General features: G+C 37.3%; 1 protein-coding gene across 2 annotated transcripts in view; it reads left to right on the forward strand.

Moving 5' to 3' along the window:
- ATP6V1G3 (ATPase H+ transporting V1 subunit G3) overlaps positions 1-21,799 on the forward strand; it is a 25,477-nt gene continuing 3,678 nt past the window's right edge. The window contains exons 1-4 of one of the 2 annotated variants that reach the window (XM_045456649.1): positions 1-153; positions 12,981-13,081; positions 20,048-20,247; positions 21,537-21,778. In XM_045456649.1, coding sequence (XP_045312605.1) covers positions 72-153; positions 12,981-13,081; positions 20,048-20,221 — 357 coding nt within the window. In that variant the 5' untranslated portion in view covers positions 1-71 and the 3' untranslated portion in view covers positions 20,222-20,247; positions 21,537-21,778. Of the gene's footprint in view, positions 154-12,980; positions 13,082-20,047; positions 20,248-21,536; positions 21,779-21,799 lie in introns of those variants that run through there. The other variant, XM_045456648.1, reaches the window with a different exon arrangement.

Consider the following 21,799-nt stretch of genomic DNA (forward strand, 5'->3'; position numbering starts at 1 on the left):
TTTCTTAAAGGATAAATAGATGTGCCACTTGCCAGATTTCACAGAAGCCACCTAACTCGAAGCAGGCTGCCATGACCAGCCAGTCTCAGGGGATCCACCAGCTCCTTCAGGCAGAAAAAAGGGCCAAGGACAAGCTAGAGGAAGCCAAGAAGAGTAAGTCTCCGTCCTGCTTACTTATAAGGGATTTGTCACAAAATGATTGAGGCGGGTGCAATGAAATGAGCATGGGCCTTTAGGGGCAGACAGACTGCTTCAAACCCTGTTTCCACCACACCCTCAGAAAGCTTGGCCAGTTCACTGAAACTACCCAGTCATATGTCCCTCTGGCTACCCAGAGGACGAAGTTCTCTAACCCAGATCCTCCAAAGAGGTCATGTGCTAAATGAAATGACAGTGGACATTGAGTTTACAAGGAGACAAGGCCTTGAGGCTTGTCTCTGCACCTTCCTTAATGTTGCCACGCCTCAGTTTCTCAATATTGTGAAACGGTTAAGAGATAGACAACTTCCAGACTGAATCTACTTGTGAGTGAACGTGAGCAAATTACTTACCCTCTGTAAGCATCAGCTTTCTGTTCCTATAAAATTGTGACAGTAACAGTTAACAGTTGGTTCCTATCCCTCTTTAATATTGGCTTTTAACTGCCAATATTTTTTTAAATATTTCCATTTTATTCTCATTTTCTAACTTTTTTTTATGTAGTCATGCATTTCTATATTAGTACAGAATGATCTCAGTAAATGTCAACCCCCTTCCTATGCTCTTTGATATTCACCACAACCATATGAATGAGATGTTACTATTATTTCCACATTATGTATGTAAAAACTGAGAATTCATCATTTGCCAAAGGTCATATTTTAAAGATAGAAAATATCACGCAGGCACCATGCTTAATTCTTACTTTATTTACTCACACCAACTCTTTTGGCAAAGAGGAGAAGTGATGCTCAGATAAATTAGGCAACTTGCCTAAAGTCACACATAGTACAAATAGTACAGAGAAGATCTTAACAACTGCACTATACAAAACTTTCATAATTTCATAATGAATAAACTAACATGTTGTCAATGAACAACTCAAATTTAGGAATAAGAACTATGCTTTTTCCACTATCCTGTTTCATATCACATTATTATTTAATCTATAATAATTTGTGTCTATTAGCTTCTTCCTAATGACATGTCTTGCCCCTGCAATTAGATTCAAAATTCAGTAAGAAGTGGCCCCGTCTTAAAAATGTTGATGCAACTCTTTGGGTGAATAGAGTGATAGGAACAGGGTACGTAGTGCAAAAGCTTGTTTAGATGTATGGAATGGGATGCTGTAACAGTGCATTATAATGCAAGAGAGGAGACCAGGAGCGAGACAGTACTCATTCCACAGGGTTTTTTGATCACAGGTAAAATCATTTTTCTTTCTTAAGTTGATCTCTTGAGCGGTGGGCAATGTAAGTACCAACAGCGGCAAAAGGAGGACTTCATCATGTGGAAGGTGCTCAAAGAGAAAAGGAAGGAGAAAAACTTAAGACAAACTTTACCTACTTCTCCATTTCTTTTTCTATAACAAACCATGCAAATGACTGCAAAATGGTATGAATGCAGAGTAATTTTATAGAAAACAAAGCAGTCAAGGACCTGCTGATCGAAGCAGTGTAGAAAACTTCCTTATCTTTTATGCAAATTTTTAACCACATTTAGAACTTCCAGAACAGAAGGCCAACTTATTTTAAGATGTTAGAATTGCATTACCTTTGCTTCCTCATCATGGAAAAAGCAAAATTACAATATTGAGCACATTAATACTATCATATGATTCAGTTGCTTTTTGCCAGTGTGTCTTTTGCAAAGCCGTTCGAGAAGAAAGGCTTTGTGAATCATGCAAGTTGTTTGGAGGAGAGGACCACTCAAAACTTTCTAGACACAGATTTCATAGTAAAAATAAAAGCCAACCTTGTTTGCCTTTCGGCGAGCGAATATGCTGTCCTTGGACAATCTTCCCCAGAAGGCAGTGTTGTAAACCACATATTATCTTATTTTCATACAAAACATTCATTTGATTTGCCAGTAACTTGAAGTACTTGTGTACTTTTTCCCTTGGTCTTCAATCATAAATATTCAAGCCAATATGCAACCAGTAATCATAAGTATGCAGGCCATAAAAACATTTTGGAAAATATTTTTTCAAATGTTCTTTCCACAACCAACCTTTGCGCTGTATTTTACAGAGAATGTCAGTCTGTCCTCTTTGCCTCAGAAAGCATAGGCTTTAAGGACAGTTTTCTCCAGATAGTAGCTGCTTTCTTACGTAGCTATCAGCAGGTAACAGTTTATGGCTACAACTTCAGTTACTGCGCCCGTCATACTGACTTCTCAAGCATTCTGTAGAAAATAAAATACTACCTTTTGTACCTGCTATTTTGCCACCTTTCTCATATTTCACTGGTTTTGTAATTTATTAATTTATTTAATTTAGTAAATATTTATTGAGTGCCTACTGTTTCCAAGCCATTTTGTTATATACACTAATGAGTAGACCTAGACTCTTCCGTAAACAATTCTAGTGAGACAAATGCATAAATGAACATAAAAAGGAGAAAGGAATAATGCCATGAGAGGTACAGATAGCCATCATTTTTGTAAACCCATATATTTCACTTTTTTCCCCCCAAAAAGCAATTCATTTGAATATCTGACAGAATAGTTTCAGATGAAAACCAATACATCGCAATAGTGGCCACCATCATGGGAAGTCTAGGATCACTTTCTCTTTGTTAAATCCATTTATGTGAAAGCTTCTCAGAAATCCGCACGTGGAAGGACTCCTTAATATATATGTAAAAGAAAGAAAGAGAAAAAGAGAGGGAGAGGGAGACAGGGAAGGACGGAGAGGGGGGAAAAAAACAATGGCCATTCACATGTTAATCATTTTAGAAAAATGCAAGATTAGTAAGGTAGTATATTTATATATAATGCTGCAAAAATATTAATATATTCCATTAAAAAGGACTGCCTTGGAGCTCAGTGAAGTTGCTGAGGTATAATACAATATGAGGTATAAATGCTTTGCCTTAAGGGATATAGATAAGAGTTTGTAGACTTGATGTATCAGGAATTCTCCTGAAGGTTGTTAGGTCTCTGGAAATGAAATATACAGGTCTCTGCTCTCAAGACACTCACCGATCACGAGAGAACATTGTGGCTGGGCTGATGTGAGGGAAAATGGTGAGCAGACTCAAAAAGTTGGGCTGTGAAACAACAGAGTAGAAAAAGCATTGGTTTTTTTCTTATGTTTCCACATCTCTGAGTTTGACTCTTTTTTAGATAGAAATACAAGATATATATATGAAATATATAAATATCAGATATATATATGTTTATATATATGCCATACGTATGATAGATAAATACATAGATAGATGATAGATAGATGGCCATGATGTTTTAAGGATCAGAAAACTATACCTAAGATAGAGTATAATCAAAATAGTTATTTTTATTTTTAACTAACATAATATGTATACTTATATATTACTATAAAGAATAAAAATAAGAGAATGGAATAAAAGATTAGGACGATCTAATTTTTTTTTTTAACAACTGCTGCTAGTTCTGGGTCAGCTTTTCCTGTAATGAGGGAGAGTTGGACTGCCTCTAGTAGATGGCTAGAAAAGCTCAGATATTGGCCTGTGTTTACTGATTATATTTATCAGTTAAGACACAAATTTTTACGTGCAAAATAGTCTTTCTGTTAGGTCGATTTTAGATGGAATCACAGTAGTTTGGCACTATTTTAAATTATCTTACTTGAAATTAACACCTTCTGCCTTAAAAATTGTGCATTAATCAAAACATAAAAGTGAGTGTGTGGGCCCAAGGCAAGTTACATATTTTACAACAGAACATCAGACCTGTCCTGGAGTTCCAGGTATGGGCAACTGAACTACTTTCAACAGAATTAGATTAGAAATTCAAGCTACCATCATCAATAGGAGGAAAAAAGACTTGTGTTCCTCTGAAATATATGGTATTTTTACTTGCAATTATGACTTGTTATGAGATCAGCATTTATTCCGTTTGCATCCATTGAAACTTGGAAAACTCTACAGCTCTTTTGAAATGCTCAAATACACGTGACTCAGCATCACATAGAGAATCCATAATCCCTAATTATTTCCAAAGATGAACCATAGCCTTTCTCACAAATAAACACTCAGTCTATCTACTTTGGCAGCTGACAAAAATAGTGTTTAACTCAAAATTAGAACTTGTATTACAGAATATAGATTGGAAGATGTGGTAAACAATGTAAATGTTCAAATCTGAACATGAGAGAAATTGAACAAGTAGGTATATTTAAAATGTTCTAAAAGCAATAGACAATCTTAATAAAAGTGAAGGACACACCTAGAATTTTCTGCCAAGATGGTGTGGTCAGTGCTCGCTTTCTGGATCTGGTCTGCCTGGTGGCAAATCCAGTTTTGCCTCCTACTGGGTGGGTGAATTGGCCAGATTATCTTTGAACCTCACTGTGTCTCAGTTTCCTTGGCCTCAAAATGGAGATAACACTATCTGCCTCATGGAATTTTCAAGATTGCCTGAGTTAATATGTATAAAGGACTTAAAACACTACTTGGCACATAGTAGGTGTTCAATAAATGTTAACTATGAATATTCTTCCACTACTTAATAAAAAGAATTCTGTCAAAAAGTACAGCAGAATAATAGAGCTCCACTGATCTCTGAAGCACAATCTTCTATGAGGGCCTCTCTGAATTATACTTTAGCGCAAAATAAATAGTTAAGACAATATTTTGACGATCTACTTTGATGATACATCAGCTAATATAATAATGCAGATTCGTTTGTGTTGGGTCTATAGGACACCAACCATAAATATTTTTTTAAATCATCTAATTGCCTATTTGCTTCCAAATAGACAGATATTCCAAATTATTTAAACAAGCACCTTGATTTGATTTAATAAATTCTTCTCTATGCAAGTGAATACTTTGGTTCATGAAGACATGGCTTTTAATAAACTAATAAAATAAAAGTTGTTATATTAGAATTTCATGGCCCTGTCTTGTGTGTTTTGTAGGCCTGTAAATTTTTTCTCTTTTTTTTTCACAGTCCACAGACTAATGGGGTATTTGTAAGTATATTGGACTTTCATTTCTTCAAGTGGGACATATTAAAACAGCCACAGAACATTTTCATCTAGGAATAGCAATTGATTATATTCAATCCAGAATCTACACAAAACTACTAACGATTTTTTTTAAATAAGGAAAATACAAGTACAAAGAATTGCAAAAGAAATACCAAGGAAGCAAAGATATGAAATGAGAGATATGAAATGAGAGAGAATTCGGCAGAGAAACTGTGTAACCAAAGGAGCTCTGCTGCTCTGTTTTTCTGGTGACATGACTTCATCCAATGTTTGTAGCAAGTGAGCAAAATAATGACATTCTTTGAACCAGGTTGGTTTTATCATACTATTCACAATCCCCAAAAGCCAAGGAAGGTTGTTGTTGTTTTTCTTCTGCACAACAGAATAAAAATGGCTATTCGTAACAGACCGCAATCTCCATTCACAAAGTGCTCTTTGTTTTCACATCAAGTAAGGTAGCCTCTGTTCTGTTCATGCATATTTTTGTCAGGTGGCTCATTCACTTGGATGTCTACTCTCCCTGCCACGCACGTGGATACCTGGCCTTGCTTCCAGTGGTCAGCTGGCACTTCAGTCTATTTCTTGTGCGCCCCTGTATTAGTTTCCTAGGGCTTCTGTGACTATTACCACAAACAGGATGGTTAAAAAAAAAAAAAAAAAAAAAAAAGACCAGAAATGTATTCTCTCACAGTTCTGGAGGCCAGAAGTCCAAACACAAGGTGCTGGCATGGTTGATCCCTTCTGGAGGCACTAAGGGAGAAGAATCAGTCATGCCTCTCTTCCAGCTTCCAGTGATTGCCAACAGTCCTTGGCCTTCCTTAGTTTGGAGCTGCATCATTCTAATCTTTACCTCTGTAAGTACAGACCTTCTCCCTTATGTGTCTTCTCTGTGCCTCTGTCTCTATGTCCCAATTTCCCTCTCCTATAAGGACACTCCTATAAGATGTAGGCCCCATCTTAATTCGGTATGACCTCATCTGAATTTGATTGCATCTGCAAAGACCTTATTTCCAAATAAGGTCACCTTCACGGGTACCAGAGGTTAGCATTTAAACATATCCTTCTGAAGGACACAACTGAACTCACAACATCTTCTGTCAAATCCACTTGACTGTCTTGAGCCTTTATCTTCTTTGTTCCCTTTTGTTAAAAGGTGCCTGTATTCCTTGTGTCTACCTTTTTTTATTCAAATTTCTCTTCATTATTTTTTTTTTATTTGAGTGTAGCTAACACACAATGCTACATTAGTTTCAGATGTACGATATAGGGATTCAACTTCTCTATACGTTACACTATGCTTACCACAAGGGTAGTTACCATCTGTCACCATACAACGCTGTTTCAATATCATTATGTATATTCTTTATGCTGTGCCTTTTATTCCTGTGACTTACTCATTCCGTAACTGGAAGTCTGTCTCTCTCATTCCTCTTCATCCATTTTGCCAATCCCCCCACCACTCTTTCCTCTGGCAACCATGATTTTGTTCTCTGTAGTTATAGCTCTAATTCTGCTTTTTGTTTATTTATTCATTTGTGGCTTTGTTTAGATTCCACATATGAGGGAGATCATATGGTACTTGTCTTTCTCAGCCTGACGGATTTCACTTAGCATAATACCCTCTTCAACCAGATTGTTGTCACTGTAACTCCACCAAAGTTCCCTTTGCCGAGACCACAAATATTGTTAACCTTTTTATTAATTAGATATCTCGGTCACAACTGGATCCCTCTTTCATCTTTGAAACTTTTCCTTCATTTGACCTTGGGACACCACTTTCACAGTTGGCTATCTGTCATCTTTCTAATCTCTAAAGTTGGAGTCCCAATTTGAACCTGTTTTCTTCTATATCTGTAGATACTGCCTATGTGATCACATCTAACCCATGGCTTTAAAAACCAGCTCCATAAATGATGATTCCTAAACTTGCTATTTCCAGCCCTGGTTGCTTCTTCAATCTCCAAAGTCATGCGAACATCAGCCTTCTCACTACCATCGCTAGTTGTTTACCAGGCATCTCAGTTAAACTGCATCCTTAACTCTATTCCCAAAATCAAATATTGGAGTCATCATTGCCTTATCTCTCTCTCTCATGTTCATCCATCAACTCTGCCTTCAAAGTATATATAGCTTCTTGCTACTTCCTCTGCTACTTTACCATTTCCGGCAATCGTTAACATTTATCTGAACTATTGCAATAGATTGCAAACTGGTCTTCCTGATTCTCTCTTGCCCCTACAATCTATTCTCACCACACCGGCCAAAGAAATTCTTTCAAATCATATATAGTGTTATGCCCCACCTTTGCTAAATACCCTTCATGAATTTAGCATCTCAAGGACCAAACAAGCCTTATCGTGCCCCATGAGCTCTGTGTGACCTGCTGTCACTGCTACCTCTCTAGTATCGTCTCCTAACATTCAGTCATCTTGTTCTCTTTCTTCCAGCCATGATAGTGTTTTGCTTCTTCTCGAGCATGTCACATACCCAAGGTTTTTGCATCTGCTGTTGCCTCTACTTGGAATGTTCTTTCCCTTCAGATAGCTGCATGGCTAATTGTCTTATTCTTTTAGGTCTCTGTTCATATATCACTTCATCCCAAAGACAAGGCTTACCTAAGTTAACACCATCTCTCTATCCCTTAGGCTCCTTCTTTCTTCTTCATAGCACTTATTATCACTATCATATCATAAACTCTGTTTTCTTTTTTTTTTTTAATGTTTATTTATTTTTGAGAGAGAGAGAGACAGAGCATGAGTGGGGGACGGGCAGAGAGACAGGGAGACACAGAATCCGAAGCAGGCTCCAGGTTATGAGCTGTCAGCACAGAACTCAACACGGGGCTCCAACTCACGAGCCATGAGATCATGACCTGAGCCGAAGTCGGATGCCCAAACAACTGAGCCACCCAGGTGCCCCTAAACTCTCTGCTTTCTATCTCCACCTAATACGTTCAAATTACAAGCTCCATGAGAATAGAAAGTTGGTCTGTTTATGGTTTTCACTGCTGTATTTATAGATCTAGAAACAGCATGTGGCACAAAGAGGATATTCAGTAATATTCGTTGCTTAAATGTCTCTTTTTTCCATTCTCTGTAGCATTTGACATTGTTGGCCACATCCTTCTTGAATGTTTCTTTGATTTCCCCTACTCCTCTGACCGCTAACTCTCAGGCTTTTCCTGAGAGTCCTCCTCCTTTTCTTATCTCTTGAATGTTGGCAGCCTCCCGGTTTGAGACCTTAGCTCTCTTTTCTCCTCATTCTGTACACTCACCCTTGGTTGCAGTCCAAATCCTATCCCTATGACTAGCACATGTACAAACCCAGACGACTGGCATCCATTTCAGAACTTGCTTCTGGATCCAAACTTGTCTGTCCAGATGCCTTAACTATCTCCATTTGGATATCCTCAGGGAAGCCCACAGAGGCTTTTCTAGTGACAGCCTCAGGACTTTTCCTCAAACTCACATTGTATTAATTATCTTTGTTCTTAATCAAAGTTCCCTAAAAACTGGGCTCATTTTCCTAATCATGATTAAAAATAATCAAATAGCTGTTCTTTGTCAAGCATTTTAATTACATTTTTTTTTCCTAAAACATCTAATGACTTATTGCGGTAAATTATTAAATCTGTTTTATAGATGAGAAAACTCAGGCGCAGACACACTAATTTGCTTAAGGTTACAAAGCTTCTAATATCTTACTGCCGTTGTGCCTAGTGTATAATTTTGATTCTCTTCTGAAATAATAATAGACATCCCATCATCCTCATCCCTGAACAAATTCCAAAACCAATATAACAATCCAGTCAACAGAACAGGGTCTCTGTGTCTCAAGGGCTCATTCGCATTTGGGACACTCAATTTACATGGCCTCTCCTAACCACAAAACCAGGGAGATCCCATCCTTCACATTGCACTCCCTCCTCCCAAATTGAGTTTTACCTGCCCAAATTGAGTTTTTAATTCTTTTCCTACAAATCACCTGGAAATCAATTCAAACATCTTTCCCCCTCTCTTTCCCTTCCACAAAATTTCCCGTAAAATATCTCAATCAGGGCATGTTGAATGTAGGGCATATTTGCATGACAAGCCACATGTCTAAAAAATGAATACCTTTATTAAGGTGTAGCCATTTACAAAGAGTGTCCAAAACTAGCTTAGGAAGGGTCTCTGTGCTTTGTTCTAATCTCCAAAATGAAATATTCATCCCCATTGCCGTCCTGCCTAAAAAGTCAGCTCAATCATCCCCTCCTGAGAAGTCTCCCCTGACCCCGTTTGGCAGCCTCCTCTGACCCTCATTCTACATATCTGGGTCCAGTTGTTTATATTTTGACTTACCCTAATAACATAATTTTTAAAAACTTTTTTTTAACATTTATTTATTTTTGAGACAGATAGAGACAGAGCATGAGCAGGGGAGGGTCAGAGAGAGAGGGAGACACAGAATCCGAAACAGGCTCCAGGCTCTGAGCTGTCAGCCCAGAGCCCGATGTGGGGCTCGAACTCATGGACCGCGAGATCATGACCTGAGCCGAAGTTGGACGCCCAACCGACTGAGCCACCCAGGCGCCCCAAAAAACTTTTTTAATGTTTTATTTGTTTTTGAAAGCAAGAGAGACAGAATTGGGGGGGGGCGGGGCGGAGAAAGAGGGAGACACAGAAAACGCAGCAGGCTACAGGCTCCAAACTGTCAGCATAGAGCCTGACATGGGACTCGAACTCGTGAACCAGGAGATCTTGACCTGAGCCGAAGTCTGACGCTTAACCGACTGAGCCACCCAGGCGCCCCTGCTTACCCTAATAACATAAGACATAACATGACTATTGGGATGGATGGCAAGCACTGATTGTCTAGAATTTAAGTAATGAGAATTTCCATAAATGTGTGATTTTCAATTGCCATGGAACAAACAGAACCAAAACATATGTTCCGTTGTTTTCCTACTTGATTACATGTATCCTTCACAATTTTATGTATTTTGCATTTTCTTCTTGGAAGCCAGAGCACCATGTACACATTTCCAAATTACACTGTATTCGTGCAAGGACCATACCATGTGCATTTCTCTATCTTCTATTTGTAGTCCTATGCAGAATGTATAGTAGGTGTTCAATAAACAATGAATGAATAAATGGATGGACAAATCAAAACCATCCTTTCCTGCACAACTCTGGAGCACCTGCTTTAGTAGTATAAGATAACCACGTCTTCTAAAGCAAACAAGTCTTGGGCCTGATAAGCCTGTATGACCTTGTAGGAAGTTTGGGACCAAATATTTGATTGTCATATTTAAAAGCTGGACTGTTCCATATGAGTGTCCTTATGTTTGATACAGACAGTATTGAGAAATAAGAATATAAACCTAAATGCTTCTTAGGTCCCAGAATACTTTTAATGCTTAAGAAGATAAGGCATAATATTAAAATTTGGAAATCTTCCTACACAGACAGAGAAGAAAGCTAGAGGTTAATGGAAGTTGATTTCATGCATGCATTTTGCTTCACCTCTAGTCAAACAGCAGGCTTTAGGCTCCAGTTTCTTCCACTGGATTAAATCAGGTGTAGCATATGCAGGCTCTCACACAGCGGCAGCTGCTGAGTCTGTCCAGAAAATGGCTGTGCCAGCAGCAATTTCCCTGTGGCTCTCCTATTTAATTGAATGAGAACCAGCAGGTGACTGGTGCCATGACGGGGGAATCACAGACACACTCTGAGCCTGTCACTGTATGATGGAGCTAATATACAGCCTTTTAAGTAGAGCACTGGATTCTGCTCCAGGGTAGGGCACACAGAGCTTTTCCTATTATTATTATTATTTTTTTTTTTTAATGTACTAGAGTTGTGACTTTGAACCCAATATTTTTATATATTATGTAATTAACGTGGAAGAGTAGTGACGTCTCAGGTCATTTGTTTTATAAGTGATTATGAATCCTACAACCCATTATTACCAACAAAACGTTAATACACGTTAAATATATGTTTGTCCTAATGTTAATGACAGCCGCGATAAGAAAGAAGGCTGAGGATCAGGGGATAGTTTCCCCTATCAACATATTGTGCAGTTGTTCCGTGAATAGTGTTTAGCTGCCACAAAATGGTTAGAAATGTGGAGAATTAAGGAAACTGTAAATACAAAATGATAATGAGCATTAACTAAGTAGAAAAAAAGTAAGCAGTGTTGTTAATGTTCCGTTAAGCCTCAAGCATCGGAAGAGCACTAATTTTCACCAGACCTTGGGTTTTATAGAGAGTAAAGACGTAGCTAAATGTCTGCTCTGCATGAGGCTTACTCAGTCCCATTCAAGGACAATAGGCATTAAAAGAGACACGTCAGTTTGTAACTCGGGAAATCTATCTTCATTCCGCATATATGTACAGTAACTGGCAAAACACCAGATGCTTAGCAGGGAGAGAGCTTCGGGAACCATTTACACTCAAATGCTACAGAGGTATGTAAAAGTGAAGGCATATAAAAACATGTATGTAGGGGCGCCTGGGTGGCGCAGTCGGTTGGGCGTCCGACTTCAGCCAGGTCACGATCTCGCGGTCCGTGAGTTCGAGCCCCGCGTCAGGCTCTGGGCTGATGGCTCAGAGCCTGGAGCCTGTTTCCGATTCTGTGTCTCCCTCTCTCTCTGCCCCTCCCCCGTTCATGCTCTGTCTCTCTCTGTCCCAAAAATAAATAAACGTTGAAAAAAAAATTAAAAAAAAACAAACAAACATGTATGTATGTGGATGACAGAAGTTTATGTTAAGATTTTCTTTCACGCTGCTTAATGAGAACACGCTTACTTAGTTCAAGGTCTGCACAATGTAACAAACAGTTGACAAAAATTCTAAGCAAAAGCTTGAGACACTATCAGAGAAACTGTTAAATAAGCAAAAGAATGAAGGCATTTAACTGAAATTGAAGGACAATGGGTTCAGATAAAAAAAAAAATTAATACAGTTGGGAGTTTCTTTAAAGTTTTAATGACCACAAAGCATTAGTACCTAACCCCCTGAAGGTGCTGGGGGGCATAGCAGCAATTAATATTAGTCTATAACCACCCCCCCAAATTTACTCTGGTTGTCAAAAAAAAAGTCATGTGTCTAGCTAATGATCCCCGCAGCACTGTATTTGTCTGAAACTTTCATCTACATTGCTGTCTGCTGGCTTAAGGCTTACACCTTTGCTCTTAATAAAAGAAAAGAGAGCTATTTAACTAAGTCTCCTAACCATTAAACACAATTGGTTTTACAGCCACTTTCAAGTCCCCCTCAGAGAAAGCTACTACAAAAAAATACCTACTTTGATGTGCTGTGGGGCTTAATCAGACATTCTAGAGTCAACAAATGCTAAGAAAAAAATCCCAATAAAATGCTTTAAAAAACTGTAAGTCAGTTTGATAGAGTCTGAGTTGCATGTTTGTAGTGTTTTTGGAGATCTGCCAGTGTTAAATCGGATCCAGTTGGTGTGGACTGAAGTATTCCTGGCAGCAAATCAGGACAGAAAATCTGACCAAATAATGTCTTTCCGAGTAAGTGACAGCTAAAATCTGTTCTCTGGCTGTTACTGCTGTGAGTAAATGGGCAGATATTTTATTTAAACATGTAAGTGTGAAAGAAAGTTGTCATTTCCATGCTCTAAAAAACGCAATTGAAAAAGTAAGGTGTTTTTCAATATTGTTCTTTAATGAACTTCACCATTTTAGAGAAATTTATCAGGAAAACAATGTAGACCTCACCTATTTTATTTTTTTAGAATTGAAGTTTGAAATTCCGATTAAAAAATTCATTCCTCCTTTGCCACTGTTAATATTCAGGGAAAGAGAAGCGATTGAAGCAAGCTAAGGAGGAAGCCATGGCAGAAATTAACCAGTACAGAATGCAGAGAGATAAGGAGTTTCGACTGAAACAATCTAAGGTAAGTAAGAAAGTTAGCACAGCTTTTCTATGTGGTATAGATTATAATACATTAATATTCAAGAGGTGTAGTGCAGAATATCAAGGGGGAAAAATACAACGGATTGAGCAGACACAGTTCAACTATGCCTGAACATCAGACTAAATCTTATACGTTACAGAATTACTGATTTTACATGTTCACTTTCCAGACTTTTCAATTTGCTGTCTAAAGTATCAATCAATAGTGAATGTCTAATATGTAGTCCATATTAAAAATCATATTTCAAATATTCAAACTGAAGGGACTGGTTAAAGTATTATTCCCACCACAGATGATGAACACATTTTATTAAGAAAAACACTTCAGAAAACATATTTTTTTGTCTACTAATATTTACCACTACAATCAATAAAAAGTGTTTCACACTGTTATAGAATGAGTTTCTTGGTCAACTTTCTTTGGTATATTCAAGATTTACAAATGACCAAAGTAGATATGGCAGATTCAGCAAATTGCTACAAAGTCTTCTGGTATTTTTTTTTTTATTATTTCCTTTTCAATTGTCTGACTTCATTCAACAAATGTTTCATGAAAATATTTTTAAAAGGTTTTTCCTCCACTAGCACTTTAAATATATCTATAGTTTACAGTGAAAAAAAAAAGTGCATGAAAATTTCAGAACCAACATCCTCCTTTTCCTACTGCAATATGACTATAATTTTTTTTTTAATTCTGTGTGTTACAAGTAAAGTTTATATGATATAAGGGTTTTTCCTCCCAATAGAAACATAAGTAAAGGCTGACATTGAAAGATGAACTTCAAGCACTTTGGAAATCCCCTTACTTACAACTTTTATTTTAGTGGGAGTTGATGTGGGGCTGGTAGAGGGTCAGGGAAATCGAATCCCATGATAGGAAAAACTTTTCCAGGGGGCTCCTTCTTAAAAGAAAAAGTCCTTCCCAGAATGAAGTGGACCACTCAGCAAAAATAAATTCTTCTCATCAGTCTTTCAAAAACAGAATCATAAAATCCTAGGTCTATACATGTGTATACAGCCCCCCGTGATTGGCCCTTGGCTATCTCTCTACCCTGTCGGTTCTGAAAATGTCATGCACCCACTTTTTACTGTGAACTGAATATATTTTTTAAATGCTCGTGTAGGGAAAAGCATTTCTTTATATTCTTATGAAAGATTTATTGAAAGAAACCAGCCAAATGAGAAGGAAGTCATAAGGAAATACCAGACCACTTTTCAGCAATGTGCAACAAGATCTGCTTTGGTCATTTGTAACGTTTTCTACTACTTTTGTCTCCACTTGGTCTCTTCCAGCCATATCGGTCTTCCTGTTCTTCCCCAAACAGATTGAACACACAACTTCCAACTGTGCCTTTGCACATACTGTATTTGCTCCCTGGAATCATTATCTTCTAGACATATTCATCCTTCTTCAATCTCTGTTCATTTGTTAGCTCATCTTTCAGATCACCTTATTTAAAACTGTGTCTTTCATTAGAAAAGAAAGTAGTTTTCCATTATTTTCATATCATGTAACACTACTAGATACATCATATATTTACATTTTTTACTTATTGCCTGTCTTTTCTTCTGAACTATAAACACCAAAACAATAAGGTCTATGTGTTGTTCTCTGTTCTTTTCCCCAACAATGAAATAGTGTCTGTTCCATAGTAAGTACAATAAATATTCATTGAGAGAATAAGTAACTAACATTTCTTCTGTGACTTTATCTTTCTTATTGAGTCCTGTCATGACCCATAACATATTGGGACCTGAGAAAATAGTTACCCCTAATACCAGTCAGCATTTATTATTTTATGCAGGATATTTCTGATGTACTTATATTTCTAAGTCATAACAAAACTGACTGTAATTTTAGAAAGTAACTGGGTTAAATCTCTTGAAATGTTACTTCTTCAGAAGAGTCTCATAAGATGTAAATCTGGCTCAGGATATTTGTTCTCTGCTTTGGAAAATAATTAAAACTCCTCATTGCTCTCATAATTAGAGCTCTAAGCCAATTTTACAGCTAGTTGATCAAAAGCTCACATCGAAAGGTCAACATGTTTAGGCCTCCACTAACTTCAAGCATATTGTAAAACCATTAGCACAGATATTCCTTCCTTGGCATGACCTCCATATGTCAGACATATTGCTATTCCAGTTAAATCTCATCATCATTAACCCAGGGCAAGTAGGAGGTCTGGGAGGAGACCCAAGAAGCCAGTTTTCTGCCTGCTGTGGGTGAGACACCTCGATGTTACTTTTTTTAGTTGTGTCTTAGCTCTTGTTAATGTGTGTGCTGTTTCCATTCCCCTGACATATCAACAAAAGCAGGTATCCCAATGTCGGTTGTATAACAACAAATATTGTTTTATTGAAGATTTATTTCTCCCTTCCTTATCATTGCTACCAAATATAACATCTCCTACTAAAGAAGATATGACATTGCTAAAAGGAATCGGACCACAGTGGAAACATTAAATCTATTATTAATGCAGAAGTTAGAGGAATCATGAATCCCAACAGGGGAAATGAAAATAGTCGCCTGGAGCATAATGATGATTTTTGTATCTTCATCTTTCTTCCTGAATTCATATCATGAAAACATTTTGTTTTCTTGAAGCAACCGTATATTGAGCATGCCAAACAGTGTTTTGCTTATGATAGTGGGACCTGAACTTCTGCTTTCCCTTAGACAAGAACATTTGAACAATTTATAAAGAAACGTACTGAATGTTGAAAGATTTCACCACCATCAGTCATTTAGCTGTAAATCTATATGTATCAGTCTCAACACTGAAGTTTTGAAAATCAACAGTGAGAAGTCCTTAAAGGGTGCCCTTTGATCAAATGTACCCACCCCATGTCACACAATGATCAACTTCTAATTTCTGTAGTGTCCTAAGCATTCAGATAGAAGGTTTCTGCCAACGAGAGCAATAGAACACAGGTAATAAGTTCTCTGTAATATCTAGAGATCTGATCGTTCTATTCAGTTCAACAAATATGTATTGGGCATCCACTTTGAGGTGTTTGAGGCACGTGTAATACATCAGTGGACAAGATGCCACTGATCCTTTGTGGAGCTTATGTTCATTTCTTTACTCACCTGCATGGTTTAAATCAACACTGTCTGCAGATATAAAGGTATGGAATTCTTTCCATGGAAGGCCGTTTAAAATAGTATATGGTGCCAGAGGGGAGGTGTGTGGGGGGATGGGTGAAATAGGTGAAGGGGTTTAAGAGGACACCTAATGAGCCCTGAGTAATATATAGAATTGTTGAATCACTATATTGTACACCTGAAATTAACATAAGATTGTATTTTAACTATATAAGAATTTAAAATAAGGTAAAAAATAAAGTAAAAACAATAGTGTATGGTTAGTTATTGGTATAGTAATGTCTAGGGAACAATGTAGAAACTCAAATTACTGTGCATCAAATAAACTCAGAAAAAATATTATATTTAATTATGCAGGATGAGACATGAGATTATGAGCCATTTTTAAGGGTATTCCAATGTTTCTGAAAGTGTATAATGGCTTTAAAAAACTAGAAAGTACAAGCAACATAATCAGTGAAAAATCATAATAATAATCACTAACATTTACTGATTAGTCGCTCAGTGCTAGGCTCCTTGCTATGTACCATCTCTACTATAATCCTTTCAGAAAATTATCATGTTGTCTTAGAAAACCACATTAAGAACACAACTAATAGTAGTAGCTGTCATCTGTGGATTAAACCTGCACTGTCAAAAAGGGTGGCCACCAAACAGACACATGAAAAGATGCTCAACATCACTCATCATCAGGGAAATACAAATCAAAACCACATTGAGATACCACCTGACACTGGTCAGAGGGCTAAAATTAACAACTTAAGAAACAATAGATGTTGGCAAGGATATGGAGAAAGGGGAGCCCTCTTGCACTGTTGGTGGGAATGCAAACTGGTGTAGCCACTCTGGAAAACAGTATGGAGGTTCCTCAAAAAATTAAAAATAGTTACCATATGACCCAGCAATAGCACTACTAGGAATTTATCCAAAGGATACAGGAGTACTGATTCATAGGGGCACATGTACCCCAATGTTTATAGCAGCAGTATCAACAATAGCCAAATTACTGAAAGAGCCCAAATACCCATCAACTGACGAATGGATAAAGAAGATGTGGTTTATACATACAGTGGAATACTACTTGGCAAAGAGAAAGAATGAAATCTTGCCATTTGCAGCAATGTGGATGGAACTGGAGGGTATCATGCTAAGTGAAGTAAGTCAGTCAGAGAAAGATATGTTTTCACTCATATGTGGAACTTGAAAAACTTAACAGAAGACCATGGAGGAAGGGAAGGGGAAAAAATAGTTTCAGAGAGGGAGGCAAACTATAAGAAACTCTTAAATACAGAGAGCAAACCTAAGGGTTGATGGGGGCGAGGCAGGGGAGAGGGGAAAAGGGTGATGAACATGAGGAGGGCACTTGTTGGGATGAGCACTGGGTGTTAGAAGTAAGCGATGAATCATGGGAATCTACTCCCAAAGCCAAGAGCACACAGCATACACTGTATGTGAACTAACTTGACAGTCAATTCTATTAAAAAATAAAAAAAGGTGGCCACTTCACATATAGCTAATGAAACTTGAAATGTAGTTAGTCCACATTAAGATATTCTGTAAGTATAAAAGACATACCAGATTACAAAAATTTCATAGGAAAAACAATGGAATAATTTTTGTGTTGCTTGTACATTAAAATAATAATATTAAGAATATAAGCTTAAATAAAAAATATTATTAGGGGCATCTGGGTGGTTCAGTTGGTCGAGCATCCGACTCTTGATTTTGTCTCAGGTCACGATTCCAAGGTCATGGAGTGTGGAACCTGCTTAAGATTCTCTCTTTCCCTTTGCTCTTCTCCCACTCACACAGATGTGTGTTTGTGTGGCGGGGAGGTGAAGGAGCGGTATGCACACACGTGCACACGTTCTCTCAAAAATATATATATTACGAAAATTAATTTTACCCAGTCTTTTTACCTTTTGAATGTGACTCTAGAAAATTTAAAATCATTTGTATGATTTGCTTTGTGGGTCATATTACATTTCTATTGGACAGCTTTGAAATAAAGAACCTAAGGTTGAGGGGCGCCTGGGTGGCTCAGTCGGTTAAGCGACCAACTTCGGCTCAGGTCATGATATCACGGTTTGTGGGTTTGAGCCCCGCGTCGGGCTCAGCGCTGACAGCTAGGATCCTGGAGCCTGCTTCGGATTCTGTGTCTCCCTCTCTCTCTGCCCCTTCTGCACTCATGCTCTGTCTCTCTCTGTCTCAGAAATAAATAAACATTAAAAAAATTTTTTTAAATAAAATAATAAAATAAAATAAAATAAAATAGAATTAAATTAAATTAAATTAAATTAAATTAAATTAAATTAAATTAAAAAAAAAAACCTAAGGTTGAAATAAACTTTTCCAAAGTCCTACAGGATAGTGCAGAAATCTAACCTAATAATAGCTATTTTAACACTGCTCCAAAGAAAAAAATGATAATAATTTTATAATAGTTTTTCTTTTAAATATTTCAACACTTAAAACATTGAATTTAGGACTTTTTTTAGTGGGGTAGAATCTCACTTAATATAGTAGATTTAGAGGAAAAAATTGATTTTGGTAGAATTATTTTGGTAAATAGTTCTCTTCCATTTTTAAACTTCTACCTAGCAAGAGAAATTCAGTCCATATGTCTGCTCCTTGTATGCTCACTTATCTCAATGTTATTTTATAAAAGTTACTTGATGTCTTAGAAGCTATATTTCCTTAAAATGATTTTCTTTGAACTGGGAAGCCCTTATTGCATGGTATATAAACAGAAAAGAACTTGAACCTGATAGCTTTCAATTGTGTTTGATTTCAAGTTTAGGACCCAGAAAGATAATGTGAATTCTAGAATTTAGAATAGTCTAACAACCCTGAAATAGAAGTCAATCATTAGTGGAGTCTCTTGGACTGAACTTAATGCATACCTTCCTTGTGTGTAAACATTCACAGAAGAGAAAAACAAACAAAAAACAGCTGTGTTGCCTTAACAATACCATGTTTAAGAAAGGCTGAGTTTACAAAGGAGATGAATTAGGAGTTGATTGCTTTACAAAGGGTAACTTTTCAAAGGATTTAACTGAAGAATTCCTTTAAATTAGTAACTCCCCTGGTGAAATTATATTTTGGTCAAATCTCTTGGAGATAAATGGCAATACTGGGAATCACTGTCAATAAAAGAGCAACCGGAAAGATATATTAAACTGTATCTAAATATATAATGTAAGTAAATGGACAAGTATATCTTAATAAGAAAGAAATCCACTTTATATTAAAATTTTCAAAATTATCTATTATCCAAAAAGAGATACGTATGCATGTAAAAGTACCTTACTGGGCATATCGTGACTATATCTTCCTGGAAAACAACAATTAATCAGTTCAGATAATATATTTAAAAAATTGGCAAATCAGTCATTTGCTCTTTGAAAACCAGCACAAGGGGTTTAATGATGTCTTACAACTTTACTTTCCAGACTTTTAATTCAGAAAAGTAAGCAATGGGGAAGATAGAGGAACTGAATGGCAACTCTTACAAATATATGAAAAATGCAGTACAGGAAAAACCTCCTGAGTATGGACGATGATTGTGAATGTGCCTCCAATTTGTACTGTGTGGGGACCAGCCTAGAAGTAGAAGTAACTGACCATGGCCACCTTTCATTTTTTAGGAAAGTTTATCCATCCCACTTATGGTATTGGTGATCGTATCCATTCTCTGAGAAAGTTCTAGAAAAATAATACGCAATGTGTACACTCTAGAACAATCTTTAATAAATAGGCCAAAACAAGTTTAAGTAGTAGACCAGTTACACTTTACTATGGATAGTGTGGTGAATTCTGTCCGTTGTATTTTGTCAGGTAATGGGGTCTCAAAGTAATCTCTCAGAGGAAGTAGACGAGCGAACACTCGGGAAGATAAAAGAATTGAATGGAAGCTACAACAAGTACATGGAAGTCGTGCTGAAACAGCTTTTGAACATGGTTTGCGACGTGAAGCCGGGAATCCACGTAAACTACAGAGCTACCCACTAAACGTGCACCCTACTGCTCAATAAATGGTATGTGCATGAAATATGAAATGTAAATCTTAAATTCACTAGACATTTACAGATTTCAATGTGACATAATTCACACATAAGCACTGAATTTAAAAGCAAACAAACAAAAAGTTGTTATATCTTTCTTGGTAACAGGCGTGACTTGTCATTTAACGTAAAGTAAATCAAGCCGGCAGAGTAACATATTTTTTGACACTTGGCAGAAAAATGTGAACCTGGCCACTTTTTAGCGAGTATGAGGTTTAGGGGGAAAAAAAATGCTTCTTCTGAGCAATTTAGAAAATGTTTTCTTTGTTGTAGCTGTTAAAAGATCATTTTTAAAGAAAGATTTCTATCTCAGGCAGATACAAAATGAACAGATGTCAAGGATTTTGTTTAAGTCATTAGTGAGGAAACCAGTCATTAATCAATGAGGAAATCAGTAAGATGTTACCACTAATTCAAAGAACAGTAAGAATGTCATAGATACAGAAATGATAGAAAAATAGATAAATGATAGACAGATAGATAGATAGATAGATAGATGATAGATAGATATAGTGGCACCTGGGTGGCTCAGTCTGTTGAGTGTCTGACTCCTGATTGCGGCTCAGGTCATGATCCCAGGGTCGTGGGATCAAGCCACACCTTGGGTTCCACTCTGCATGTGGAGCCTTCTCCACACTCTCTCTCTCTCTCTCTCTCCCTCTCTCTCTCCCTCTGCCACTCTCCCCCTAAATAAGATAGATGATAGATAGATAGAGATTAGAGAGAGAGAGAGAGAGAGAGATGATACAGAAAAAGACATGAGTTGGTTATGTAACCATTCTCTCTGCCTACCTTCAACTAACCAGATATTCTTCTTTCAACTATCATTTTTTTATTTTTATTTTTTTAATGTTTATTTATTTTTGAAGGAGAGAGAGAGAGCATGCATGAGCGCTAGTGGGGGAGGGGCAGAGAGAGATGGAGACACGGAATCTGAAGCAGACTCCAGGCTCTGAGCTGTCAGCACAGAGCCTGATGTGGGGCTCGAACTCAGGAGCCATGAGATCATGATCTAAGACGAAGTGGACACTTAGCCAACTGAGCCAACCAGGTGCCCCTCAATTATCATTTTTTAAAAGAGAAAAGTGAATGATAATTAAATGAGCTGTTAGTATAGGTGTTTAGGCTTAAAAACAATCAATCAATCAATCAATAAAACAAACAAACAAAAAAAGCCCCAGGTGATGTAGCAGGTTAGTATGTATTATGAATTGAATGTTTGTGTCCCTCCCAAAATTTATATGTTAAAATCTAATCCCCAGGGTCACCGTATTTGGAGGTGGGCCATTTAATGAGTAATTGAGTCAGGAGAGTGGAGCCCTCGTGATTAGAATTCGCGCTCCTATAAGAAGACATCAGAGAGCTAGTTCACTCAGAGAGGAGAAGTTGGCAATCTGCAACCCGGAAGAGGGCTCTCACCAGCCCCTGACCATGCTGGTACCCTAATCTCAGACTTCCAGCCTCTAGAACTATGAAAAATAAATTTTCTGTTATTTATAAGCCACCCAGTGTGTTTGGTACTTGG

The sequence above is a fragment of the Leopardus geoffroyi genome, chromosome C3 (assembly GCF_018350155.1).
Source record: "Leopardus geoffroyi isolate Oge1 chromosome C3, O.geoffroyi_Oge1_pat1.0, whole genome shotgun sequence".
In the NCBI taxonomy this organism is placed as follows: domain Eukaryota; kingdom Metazoa; phylum Chordata; class Mammalia; order Carnivora; family Felidae; genus Leopardus; species Leopardus geoffroyi.